We start from the raw sequence: 14,452 nt of genomic DNA, 5'->3' as shown, positions 1-14,452 counted from the left end.
TATAAGTAATCGGTAGTTTTTGTCGCACACTTTTGTTTTCAGTTTTCTTTATACCATTTAGAATATTTTGTAAACGTAGCAAAGGTTTACCTACATTATCTACTAAAGGATTGACACTACAATTTGCAATAGAAAAATGACATATTCCAGCTAGATATAACTTGATAGTAGAATATTTCAAATCTAACACTGACTGACAATATGATACAAAACAAATTAATATATCCTCGGAAATATTAGACATTACATTTCCAATATTTTCTCCCTCGAATTGAGAGGTACGAAATTTGAGAAAACACTTATATCCAGATGTGTACACATCTCTTGTAGCACTATTAATACTTTTACTCCACAAATTATTAATCACACAACTTAATTCCACAGAATTTCTGAGTGGGGCGGGCAGTGACAAGGTTCCTCTGATGCTGTCGGACACAGTTGACGAAAACGATCCATCTGAAATGGAGAGAGAGCATCATCTATAGTATTACATTTTCCGGCTACATGAGTAGCGTGAATAATAAAATTATATTTTGCGGAACACCAAGTTAGACGTCTCATTAATCTCATAATTTCTAATGATTTTGATCTCCCTTTCTTTATAATTAAAACTGTTGCCATATTATCACAGTAAAATAGAATACGCTTCCCTGACCACTCATCACCCCATATAATAGCAGCAATTACTATAGGATATAATTCCATGTAAGCCATAGACATTGATAATTCCTTATCTAATTTCATTTCTTTGGGCCATAACGCTTGAAACCATCGATTTTTGAAATAACCTCCAAATCCCACGGTTGACGCAGCATCAGTATATAAATCAAAATCAGACGCATTTACTATATTATCATCAATAAAGAAAGAAATTCCATTCCACTGATCTAAGAACTTATGCCACAATGATAAATCATTTCTACAACTAGAATTTAAAGTGACATGGTGATGAAGTTCTTTAACAGAGTGAGCTATGTTAAGTAGATAAGATATAAACGATCTCCCAGGAATAATGACTCTCATAGCAAAATTTAAATGCCCCAATAAACTTAACATCTCACGTTTTGTACATGTTTTGCGATTGAGGAAAAACAATAGGTATTCCTTAATTCGACATAATTTCTTTTCGGGTAATCTAGCTTCCATACGAATAGTGTCCAATATTATACCTAAGTATTCGATGCATGTTACCGGTCCTAAAGTTTTATGTTTTGCGATCGGAATTTCAAGTGAAGCAAACACGGAAACTAAAGTTTTCATAGTAGCGTCGGCATTTGCTGACGGTCTGTCGATTGTTAAGAAATCATCTAGTAGATGTAGAACTGTATTAATTCCATAATTATTGTGTAAAATCCAACACATAGCGATAGATAAATTGTCAAAAATTTTAGGACTGGAACGACACCCAAATGCTAATCTAGTGTAAAAGTAATACATATTTTCCTATTTAAATCCATATAAATGCCATAAACTCGGATGAATAGGGATTAATTTAAATGCATTAGATACGTCCAATTTACAACATCTTGAGGCAAAACCGTATTCTTTGATGATTTTAATGGCATCATCGATTTTAATATACGAAAACGAAAAATCTTCTTTGTTGATGAGGTCGTTGACACTACTATGCTCATCACTATTGTGAGGTGCAGATAAATCAAGTATAAGTCTTTTCTTTTTAGAATATTTACCTTCAACAATGCCAACAGGACTAACCCTGTATATATCAAAAGGGGCTTTCGTAAATGGGCCTATAACAAAATTATTGTCTAACTCTGATTTGACTAATCCGGACACGTCATCTGGACATTTTGTAGTAGAAAGCAGGTTTTTACATTCTAAAACCTTTTCCGGTAGAGATGAAACGCCCGTAAAAAATCCTTTACGTAACCCGTTAATTAATGAATTTACGAAATATCTATCAGGATGTCTCTGTAGCTCCCATGCTAACTTATCTACATTAATTGGTGTCGTGGCATGCATTAACACATTATCATTATCTAGTCATATATTTGCTTGTTTGGTTGTTTTTGGTACACTTGTAGAGGGTTTGATTTGAGTTGACGATTTCATATTCATGTCAACATGAGCATAGCGGCACGCGGATCCCCTGTAGCAATTACCAGCGAGATAATAGTTGCAGATTTCTCTCCCTTTGTGGAATAGCTTTGGTCTTCCGTACTGGTCAATATCGGCTGATTGTGGTTTAGAATACGGTGTTGTAGGATTGCGCTTTTGTTGGGAATGGTTGTTTTTGCCCTGTGATGTATCGGATAAATAACACATTTCAGTGCTATGCAATGAACTTCCACATACGCCACATGTATTGATAGCTCTCCCTAAGCAAACTGAAGAATACAATTTCTCATCTCTGATTGACCAGTCGACGGTCAAACCTTTTGTTAATTTAATTGCCGCAACTTTCTTAGCGAAGGCCTTATGGTATTCATAGAAAATGTTACCTTTGAACTTCGTTGCCATTTCTATGACATCTTGCAAAAACATGTCAAGTTCTACCCGACAATCTTCGAATTCGCACACAATGTTTTTGTAAATGTTAAATGCCTCTATGTATTCTTGGATAGATAGGTCACGCTGCAGGCGATGATCTTTTGGCTTAAGAAGGAAAATAGATCCATCTGCCTCTATTTGCTGTGTATCACTTTGATTTTCATTTACAGGAATAAGCAAAGAAACTAAATTAATGTACTTACCTTCTTTAATATTTTGTCGCTGGATTTGTGACACTGTTTGTATGTGCGGAAACATACCAACAGACACTTTCCCGGAAGCACTATATCCCTGTGTTTCGATAAATTGAGATGACGATTGAATTTGAGTACCAGTATGCGATACATCATTCCCGGTAGCATTCTTTTGAAGATCCACTACTGTTTTAAGAATTTCTCCTTGACTTTTAACTGTTTCGGTCAACGATTTAACATTGGCCGATAGTTCACGAATAGTTTTCTCTGATATGATATCATTGACTACTTCTGTGTCATCATTTGTTTGCACATTAACAGCAGGCATAGGTTGACGATTTGAGTGTAACAAAGCTTGTAATTGTTTTTGGCTAAATGAAGCAGGAGCATTAACTCCAATCACAATTAGTTCTGCTATTAATTCCTCTTTTGATTTTTTGCTAGAATCATTTGAATTTACAACATTAGCGGATTTTCGTTTCTTTGAAGCCATTTTAAATAATTACAAAATAAAAATATTGCATAAAAATAAACATGTGTATCTAATCCATATAAAAATTACATCCATCAAACGAACCTGTGTATATTCATCCTTAAGTTTTGTTTCATAATGTTTACAATTGAAATATGCCTTAAATAGATTGTACTAGGCACGAACGTCCTTGGTGATCAACCAGAAAACAATAATTGTGTTTTATGTGAGAAACAAATATGACTCGAAAAACATGCAGTTACTTAGTACTTCGAGGCCTCAAATTCAGTGACCTCGAAATCCTTTTCTTTATAATATATATAAAAAGTAATAAACCGAAACAAAGTAACATATTCCAGCAAAGTTGTTTTGAATTATTTATCATTTAGCAGTATAATTAGAAAATTGATAAAATTTAAATTATACAATGCAGGCAATGAATATATCTGTTATATAACATATTGTGAATTATATACAAACACTATCTAAGATGATATGATTGTTGCAATAAAGGTGATTTCATTTAAGTACATGTCTTTCTATTATATCTTTGTTTACAGGCAGTGAAAAACATACTGAACTGGGAATAAAAATTTAGTAAAACGATGAATGGCAACCATTATAATATACAAAGATAAATGCCGATCAAAGTGTACTCAGATGGTCTAAATTACAGACTTTCTTCAGACACCCGCATGTATTCCCAGTAATAAGCAAAAAAAAAAAACAAAAAAAAAACTTGTGATAAGTCAGATTCGATTATAAGTCATACAGGAGGTAAAGATGCCACATCTTAAAAAAAAAGTAAGATTACAGGAATAAATAGTACATTTCCCAAAAGCCAGATTTAGATTAGAACCATTAGCAAGTTATTATATTATACTCAAGTCTCTTGTATTTCTATCATATTGTGGTTATGAAGTGACCCACTATTGGTTATATCTCACAGAAACATAGAAAAACAACCACAATATGTCATCACAATTACCCAAAATCAGTTTAATGTGTATGATTTTTTTTTAAAGTAAAATGCATAAACGCAAAAATCATAATAAGCTTTGTAGTGTATTTTTTTTATAATTATTTGTCTGTTTGTCTTGTTCACAGGCGTTGTCGGTTTATTTTCGATTTTTGAGTTTGACTGTCCCTCTGGTGTCTTTCGTCCCTCTTTTATCTTACCTCCTATACATTTCTAGGAATATGATTGGTTAAACGCGTTCGCGTGGAGACCGTGTATATTTAATATTAGATTAGAAGAGGCGGGGTTTATTTCAATACGGTAAGTAGTGGTATTACGTCCCTTTATAAAAACAAAACGATACTGAGAACAAATATTAAAGGTTTCAACAGATGTAGAAATTGATGATGAAGATTGAAATAAATTCATAAAACACATTTAAACCTAACAAGTTGTTATTGTTGGCATCTGTTTTTGTAGGATCAATATAAGTAGTTTCTTAATGCTAACGGTATAGAAGACTTGCTCATTTTATAGGTCACTTGTCTACATTTCACACGTTAAGATAGTCGGTAAGATAAATTCGTTACAAAGTGTACTATTGACGTAATACGATCTATATGGGATCAGTAAATTCCATATGAGGATTTGAGCTTCGCTCTCACCCCATATGGAATTACTGACCCCATGTATACCGTATCAGGTCACTAGCACACTACGTAAATAATAGTATCCCCTTTTGGTATAATCTTCGATTTTCAATTATGTAAATAGTGGTCAAAGGTACTCGGCTCATAGTTTAATACGTCAGACGCGCGTTTCGTCTCAATAAGACTTCATTGGCGCGCAAATCAAAATAATGATAAAATCAAAAAAAAGTACAATGTTGACGAGCATTGAGGACCCAAAATTCCGAAAGGATGTGTCACATAACATACAGCTAATATATTCTATGCCTGGGATAAATAAACCCTAAGTATTCCGAAAAAATCATACTTTTGTATACAGGAAATTTATATAAATGACCCTTTGATTGATATTCATGTTCACACCGAAGGGCTGACTACTTGATTGGTGATACACCCAGGGGCGAAACGTCCACCAGCAGTGGCATCGACTCAGTGGAGTAAATAGGTATCAAAGGTACCAGGCATAAAGTTTAATGCGCGAGTTTGTCTCCATAAGATTCGTAAGTGACGCTCAGATCAAAATAGTTATATAGCCAAATACTTACAAAGTTGAATGTGGATGGGTGTAATGTGGTGGCGTTTTGATGGGTGGTACGAGATATTTTTATATCTCTGTTTTGTACCATGTTACAGATGATAACAGTTGACTACATTGAAAAGAATACCACTATAAATGAGTTGCATTTGAACACTTTTTAACTAGTTTGTCAAGTGGAGTAGCTCCAATACCAAGGGCATCCAATAGAAATTGAAAAAAAAAAATAATGTGAAAAATATCATTGATAGTACCTGATTTAATACCAAAGATACAAAGCTGAATTGGTTATGGGTTTGGAGATTAATATTTATCATTTAAAAGAGTAATAGTATGAAAAGTTTTCACCAGGCTGTTAAATAATTCAATGATTTCTGCTGCACGAATTCAGACCAATACGTATTCTAACAGTTGAAATATAAACTGTCGTCTATATTAATTAATTGGTATAGTTGAATGTCTGTTGACGACGTAATCAACTACATCAAGAAATTAATATAGACGACAGGACGTGACCAAGGTTTCATCAAATTGTGGATAGATAAAAACTTAAAATGATTGGATTATCAGTAAATAGCATCAACGGTTCCATTGTAACTGCACATTATGCGCATTTTGAAAATTAAAGTTTCTTCTGTGAAGCTCGTGGCCAAAATATAATTGAAAAATCGAACACCTGCTGATCAGGACAATGAAAAAATATCTAACTCAGTAAGACATACATTTAAAAAGAAAATATGTGGATTTGTATAAAGATCTGTGCTGAACCTTTTAGCACCAAACTACCACGTTATCATTTTCTTACTTTTGTTATAGACTAACTGGAAACAATAGCAATCATAATTTGCTTCTCCGTAGATATACATGATACCTTAGCAATTTTCATAGCTTATTTAAAATAAAATTTATATTGATATAGTTAGGTACAAGTTATATTTCCAAGTAAACCCAACAGCAAACAATGGAGGTTACACAAAAGATAGCCATAATATTTGTCTGAATCAATAGGACAAGTTAAATAGTGTTCCTGGTCTAGTCAGACCGTGAATATGAATTCAACAGATATAAACAAAGATCTATAATCAGGACTAAAGTTTCTGACATAGAAAGAAGGAAGAAGAAAAACATTTCTAAACAAGTTTCCGACTGAAAGCAAGTTTGTAAACATAAAACAAATTAATGTTAGTATTTTTATTTAATACTTTATTAGTTGTGATAATACGCAAACACTTTTAGTTCTGCCAACTGCATAATGCCGTTACCAATTATGGACAGTTTCACGAACCGGCCAACCATCGTAGCTTCGCATTCTAAGACGAGATGTTCCCCTGTTTTTGCAGGACCTTTGTAGTGGGTGCATAAAGACATGCTGTTAAGGGAAGGTCCGACAGTAACGTCCATGTCGTGAAGATACGAACCTAGAAATATATTTATATTAATGCAAGTTATTAAATTAGAAGATTGAACTAGATGTTGTTAATTGTATTTTTTTCAAATAATTTCCCTTTAAATAATATCTACTCATACTAAAAAAGGTGGTTTTTGTAAAAATAGAAGAACGAAAGATACCAGAGGGAGAGTCAAACTCATAGTTTGTCACTTACAGCAGCCTAACACATAATAACACACACATGGGAAATAGAGATATAGCTATTACTGTATGTAAAACTTTGTATTTCTTATAGATAAAAGTAATAGTTTGTTTCATAAAATTTTGTCTCATAACCGTTTTGGCAATCTACAATATTTAGAATAATACAATATAAATTTTTCATAATTAAAGAAAACATGAGAATTCGTTTGTATTCATGACCTAAGCTGAAAACAGATATTTTAAAAGTGTCGACGAAATCTCTTCATGTGCCAAACGTTTTTTTAGCTACTCAAAATTATCTTATTTATTTTATGATATTGTTGAATTTCCATTGAATGTGTACAATTTATTATCTTGAATATTATTATATATAGCAATGAACAGTAAACAGCAATAGTGTTCAGAAAAGTAAGAGCTACAAATAAGTTAATATTGTCAAAATTGTCAGTTGACCTCTTAAGGAGTTATTGCCCATTATAATCAATTTTTAACAATTTTTCGTAAATTTGTTTTATCTTTTACAAAAATCTTCTACTACTGAGACACACTTGGCCACAATCATCATTCGGTATCTAGTTTTAAAAATGTGTCCTATGACCCAGCCCACTAACCAAGATGGCCGAAATAGCCGATATATGATTTCTTACATCCACTGCATTTAAACTCTGGTGGATAGTTGTCTCATTGGCAATCACACCACATCTAACTTTATTTCAACTCCTATGTTTCGTTTTGTATACTGCAACATTGTTTATTTAGTACGCATATCCCGGAGCCCTCTTTTCGGAAGCCCGAGCAAAAGCCCTTGTTCCCGGCGATAGAAAACTTAATTACGAACTCAAAAAGACATATAAAATAGCTCGAATTTCAGCTCGAAATCTTAATTAATATAAATTAGACTAAAATTCGAATCCTACTCAAACTCTACCTCAAGAAGTAACTCAAATTCAAAGTTGCAACTAGAACTCTGCCTTTAAATGTGATTCGAACTCGAAGTCCAACTCGAAACTCAATGCTAACTAGAACTTTAATTATAAGTATGTATTGTCTTGAATTCGAAAACTAACTAAAAGTTTAACTCAAACAGTACCAGTAACCCGAACTTTAATTTGAACACTAATTAGATGGATGGCCAAACGCATTCAAGGCACATACAATATGGAAATCTATCTAAAAATAGAACAGGTTTTCCGAATTGGTCACGTGGTTTTACCTCTTCAAGTAATGGGATAACCACATCAAAGAATGACAGGACCACATCAAAGTATGACAAGACCACATCAAATAATGAAACAAACACATCAAGTAGTGTAAAATGGCCAAATTTTGAAACATCATTAAGTAATGTTAAAACCATATAAAGAATAGACAAATCATCATTACGAAATAACAAAACCACATCATGTAATGAAACAACTACATTGCGTTAAGTCACATACACATCAAGTAATGGTAAAACAACATTGACTTATGACACAACCATATTAAATAATGGTGAAACCACATCGAGTAATGACAAAACCATATTGAGTAATGACAAAACTATATCAAGTCAATACGAAATCATATCGTGTAATATCGAAATATCATTAAGTAATGACTATTCATATTGAGTTATATCAAAACATCATTACGTAATGTCAAAACCATATCAAATAAAGACAAACTATTATTAAGTTTTGATAAAACAAAATAAAGTAATATCAGAGAACCACATAAGACAGCTGTGGCGTTCCATACATATCTCTGAAACCAAAGCATTCAGAGCAAATCTGACTGGGTAAAATTGTTTATTAGGTCAAGATCTATTTGCCCTGACAAATCAGGCAACCCGTTGTTGGGTTGCTACCCCTGAATTGTTCATTTTAATGAACTTTTGCAGTTTTTATTGGTTATTATCTTCAATATTATTATTGATGGATGACCAAAATGGTCCATTGATCCCTTGAGGAGTAATTGCCCTTGATAGTAAATTTTCAACAATTTTCCTAAATTTTGTAAATTTTTGTAAATTTTTACAAATATGTTCTGTCTGAAACTACTGGACCAAATTCATTTTAGATTAAGATAATTGTAAGCAGTAAGAATGTTCAGTTAAGTAAGATCTACAAACACATCACCATCACTAAGACACAATTTTTCTTGAATTAATGTGTGTCCTTTGTTTAATATGCACACCGACCAAGGTGAGCAACATATTATAACTAGAGCCTCTAGGTTGTTTTACCACAAGAACTTACCACAACACTCCCTACGGCTATACACTTCAATCCGTACAACTCTGAACAGTCTTCCTAGATCAACCCACCAAGACGGATTTCTTTCGGTATTGGTGTGAGAAAAAGTACCAGTATTTCCATCAAGGGCCAAACTAGCAGGAAACTGTTTACTATGATGTAATGAACTTTGCTTTGCTACTTTTCCCTTTGCTGCTTCATATAAAGGCCTAATGATTTCTGTAAAATGAATTGATTAGACAGATGATAAACAAAAATATGAATTGAATAAATATAAAAGTTTAGTCGTTTTTTTATGAATAATTTCGATGTTTCATTGGATGAGACATCAAGCAATATATGATTTCATGTTCCTGACTGCCAATATATTGGTCATATAATGTCCGATAATACAAACGTTAATGTCACTTTCAATTTTACGAATAATAAATTTAAAAAAAGGTTGCGATGTTTCTAAAATCTTTTTATATGATGTAAGTATCATGATCATAGATCCCGATGTTTTTACATTAAAGTATATATATCCAATTTTAAAGTGGTCCGACGGATTTCGTAGATTTAAAAATTCCTCTCCAAAATAGTTTCTGAAATCGAATCGAATATACAAGTGTGATATCCAAGTGTATCACTTTTTAATGTAAACTAGCACTGTTTCTCTAAAAAAATTGTTATGCTGATTAAAATGGGACATCAAGAATAATCTTTGGTATGCTTTTAGATAATGTTTGGATACAGAGGGAATGAAAAATTACAAGAACGAAACAGATAGGACAATTGGATAAATAAAAGTCCTGTATCGATTTTTTAATTTAGAGTTTTCGCTTTTCATGTTATTGCTTTTAATTGTCATTTTTCTTGTATGTTATATTAACACTTATAAAAGGAGATATTGTATGGTTCTCAATGCGACCACTATCCGCAAGAGTTCAAATGAAGTGGATGTAAGCAGTTATATGCAACCGCACGGTCATCAACAATGTAAAAAAATCATTAGCAATTGACATTACATAAAAAAACTAAGCTAAGATAGCTGGGGTGTCTTTATCCATCTCAGATTTTGAAATAGCACATAACAATCAGTCCAGAAATTAAATAAAATCTGCAAATTTCGAGAGAAGTTTTTTATACATGCGAAAGACTTTTCATGTTCCTAGTGAAAATCTTGTGTTTTACAAAAACATATCAGATTATTTTTTGCTCGATTAATTTTTCTCTCTCAACTAGTCGCATGAGGTGAGATATATAAGAAAAAGTAACTTTTATAATAGAATGTAAATTTGAGAATGAAAATGGGGAATGTGGTGTCAATGAGACAACAACCCGACCAAAGAGCAAAAAACCAACCGAAGGCAACGCAGCGCAAAAAATCCAGCAACCGGACCGGAGTTAATCAAGAGCTGGACTCTAAACAATCATGTGTACTAGGTCAGTGAAAATGAACGTTTTGAATTTATCTATTTCTTTAAGTAGCGAAAAAAGTAGTCAGGTGACCTTATTTTTATTTTTCTTATCTGAAAGCAAATTATTTGAGCTATCTTTTCGTATTTCATCTTAAAATTATATGCTGTAATGTTTTTTTCTCACACAAAAATGTATTTCCCCATGCACAATTTATACAAATTATGACGATTTTGCACAATCTGTAGCGTGAAAAAATCCATATACTTTTAATATATTTTTGAAAAATAAGATGATATGAACTACATGTTGACAAATAATTAAAAAATTGAATATTGATTTTTATTTAGAATCCAATCTGCCTTAATCATGCAACATGATCACGTTTCTGTTCCGAGTTGGACGCTTCGTCTTTGGTGCTGTTTGTCATATCTCAATAAAAATCTTCTTCTTTGGAGAATAAGCTGTAGTAATCCTTATTTTGTTACCGATATTATATCTTTTAAATTCGTTTTTAAATTTTTACAGGCAGGCCATTTTCGGATTTACAAGTTGTATAACTTTTTTTGTTTTATTGTTATAAATCGTGTGTTACCGTTTATATATCTTTTGTTTTGTGTATTTCCTCATTTACGTAAATTCTACACTTCATTTTAATCGAACATTAATAGTATTTAAGCTAGTAGTATCGGCTTACCTGATGATGTGTGAGTGATGTTATTTTTCCATTCTTCTGTACTCAATTGAAAATCAACGAACTCCTTTTTCAAACGATCGGAAAGTATATTGACTTTTTGTTTGTAATGGCTGGTCATATTGAGAAACATTGAATCGAATTTTCCCTCGACATCACGCACCAAATCTATTAATTTTTGGTCAACATATTCAGCAGAAATAGATAAATTAGAAGAATACTCCTTCAATTCCGTTTGTAAGTGATCCTGTCTTGCTTTTAAACTATCCATTATATTAACAATTTGAATATCATACATGTGTTTTGTTCTATTTTGTTCGTCTGAGTATTCCTTTAACATCATAGACTTGTGCACCTCTAAGTTTTTTATAATCATTTCCTCAATATTCTCATTGTACGTTGAATTGATACTTATTTCTATGAACTGTTTCAATTCTCTATTAACTTCAGAGACGTCAAGTTCTGCTACTAGTGGCGCCTTCATATTATTCAGTAACGGCATCCGTATATCACATGATCGCCCTTTGCAAGACTTTGCATCACACATATGAATTGTATATGTGAGGCAAAATAGTAAAATTGTAAAACGCTCTCTAACGATCATTATTTGAATATATCGGTGAAAAACGCTGGAAAAAAGTTAATCTTACACTATAGTTGAATGAATGTTGTACAGGTCTGAAACATACGGTTTTAAAGCATGATTGTTTATATGTAACTGCATATAATTAATACCAGACGCCCAGCAAATGAACCTGTTTACGTAACATATATCGTACAAATACACAAATGTCGATTGAGATCGACCAGAAAACAATATGTGTGGTCTGTATGAGAAAAATGTACTTCGAAAAACATGCAGAAACTTGGATGTATCAGCTAAGTGACCTCATAATCCCTTTCTGCATAAAATGTTTAAATTGTGATAAAACGGAACAAACAGACATGTTCCAGAAACTTCTTAAAATTTGTTTTGAATCATAAATCATTTTGCATACTTTAAAAGTTGTTGCATTTAGTGGTCATGTTGTTTCTTTGTTTTCCTTCTAGTTGATGTGTTTTCCGCAGTTTCAGTTTGTAACCCGGATTTGTTTTCTCTCTAGCGATTTATGACTTTTGAACACCGGTTAACTACAGTTGCCTCTTGTGATATTGGAAAAAAAAACCAATTGGTGATAAATCGGATTTGAGCATAGATCATTTAGGTTGGTATTGAAATGATTATGGAACACATTAGTGTTCATCTATGTGATTCGGCGGTCCTACAACTTACTTCTTCTTTTCACTTTCATAAATTAAGATAACTGTATAATTTTACTTTAAGAATTATTGGATCAAAAGCTTAGTTTTACGCATTTATACAAAGATCGTCAAGAACCAGCTGTTTCGAGTTATGTGTAACTATCTGAAGTCTGTCTTAAAAAAAAACTGTTATCTAAAAAAAAAACCCAACATGGACGATATGAATAAATTGTAAGTCTCCATAAAACAAAATTAGATGTGAACCATTCCCAAGTCATCATATTTTTTTTCATGTGTCTGATAGTTCTAACATTGTTTGTATGTAAGGTAACCATATTTTTTAACAGTGAAACAGTTCAACAAATACCTAAAGCGGCAACATGTGTGTGATATCCTACCGTACAATGAAACAAAAAAGAGAATTTTAATGCGATTAAAAAAATATATTATTAACACTAAAAGATTTTAGAAACGACTATGATATTTTTATAGCATTTTTTTTTATATATATATATATATCGACTTTAAAGCGATCTAAGCATTTAAGCACGTAAAATGATTATAATTCACGAAGGTATTTAAACATGCGTTGTAACAGTGAATGTGTTTATTCGTATAACAACACGTGACAATACACTGGCTCGTATTTTCAGATATTTTAATTATCACTTTATAGCAGAAAGATGCCCCAAAACAGGTTCAACCCACCATTTTTTTCTTTAAAAAAATGTCCTGTACCAAGTCAGGAATATGACCATTGTTATATTATAGTTCGTTTATGTGCATGTTACATTTTAACGTTGTGTTTCTGTTGTGTCGTTTGTGTCCACTTATACTTGAGTGTTAATTCGCATTGCTATAAGACGTGTCACGGTACTTTTCTATCCCAGATTCATGTATTTAGTTTAGATGTTATATTTGTTATTTTCATCGGGTCTTATGCTTAGTTTGTTTCTGTGTGTGTTACATTTTAATGTTGTGTCGTTGTTCTCCTCTTAAATTTAATGCGTTCCCTTAGTTTTAGTTTGTAACCGAGATTTTTGGTGATTTTTTCACCTCCTTTGCCCTTTTTGAAGCGTATTTGTTTGTTACCTTGATGAGATAATGTTATGTGCAAATATGTTAAACATCACATGATAGGTGCCTGATATCTTTTGTTATTCATATCTTTTTAAATCCTTTCACCATGATGCACACAGAATAAAGATATTTCAAAATCATTTTATAATTAAAATATTTATTTTGGCATCCTGATTGAATTATAAACGATATGAATTATAAAGAACATCACGTACCTATATTTGATAATTGATCATGTGGTGTTTAAATAATTTGCAGATGAATTTTTACATGCATGTTATGTTTATTTTATGCTGAGCTTGGTCCTAATTATGAGAGAAATCAGCAATGAAAGACATATACAAAGGTTTTAATTTACTAAATACATTAATATAAACGCACTTGTTTGTAGGGGGAGTGGGGATGGGTGTAATGTGGTGGTGTCTGGGATGGGGTAGGGGTTGAAGAGATAGCCTTTGTTATATTGTTATCATTGATTTTTATTTTATCTCAGTTTTGTACCATGTTGCAGATGATAACAGTTGAGACTTCATTAAAAAGGATACAACTGTTAATGAAATGCATTCGAATACTTCTTTCAACTAGCTTGTCAAGTCGAGTAGCTCCAATACCAAGGGCATCAAATAGAAAATGAGAAAAAAAAAATAATGAAAAATATAAGTTTTATTAGTTATCTGGTTTAGTGGCATAGATACGAAGCTGATTTGGTTATGGGTTTGGAGATTATTATTTATCATTTAAAAGAGTAATAGTAAGAAAAATTGTCACCAGGGTAACTTCGAAAAGACTGCTAACTATTTCAATGATTTCTGCTGCATGAATTCAGACCAATATGTATTCAAACAATC

General features: G+C 32.2%; 3 protein-coding genes across 3 annotated transcripts; all 3 read right to left on the bottom strand.

The window, feature by feature from the left end:
- Positions 1-372: 372 nt before the first annotated feature.
- On the bottom strand, positions 373-1,362 carry LOC139492691 (uncharacterized). The gene has a single exon (XM_071280842.1). The coding sequence runs from the start codon at positions 1,360-1,362 to the stop codon at positions 373-375; it is 990 nt and encodes a 329-aa protein (XP_071136943.1).
- An 81-nt stretch (positions 1,363-1,443) lies between these two features.
- On the bottom strand, positions 1,444-1,983 carry LOC139492690 (uncharacterized). The gene has a single exon (XM_071280841.1). It carries the CDS (start codon positions 1,981-1,983, stop codon positions 1,444-1,446), a length of 540 nt encoding a protein of 179 aa, XP_071136942.1.
- A 4,552-nt stretch (positions 1,984-6,535) lies between these two features.
- LOC139490847 (uncharacterized) lies at positions 6,536-12,680 on the bottom strand. Its single transcript, XM_071277925.1, has 3 exons — positions 11,286-12,680; positions 9,194-9,409; positions 6,536-6,777 (listed from the first exon to the last, which is right to left on the bottom strand). The coding sequence occupies exons 1-3, from the start codon at positions 11,884-11,886 to the stop codon at positions 6,566-6,568; spliced, it is 1,029 nt and encodes a 342-aa protein (XP_071134026.1). The 5' UTR covers positions 11,887-12,680; the 3' UTR covers positions 6,536-6,565.
- Positions 12,681-14,452: the final 1,772 nt, after the last annotated feature.

The sequence above is a fragment of the Mytilus edulis genome, chromosome 10 (genome assembly GCF_963676685.1).
Source record: "Mytilus edulis chromosome 10, xbMytEdul2.2, whole genome shotgun sequence".
Classification (NCBI taxonomy): domain Eukaryota; kingdom Metazoa; phylum Mollusca; class Bivalvia; order Mytilida; family Mytilidae; genus Mytilus; species Mytilus edulis.
The sequence above is the reverse complement of the archived record's forward strand: the minus strand, read 5'-3'. Positions and strand labels throughout refer to the sequence as shown.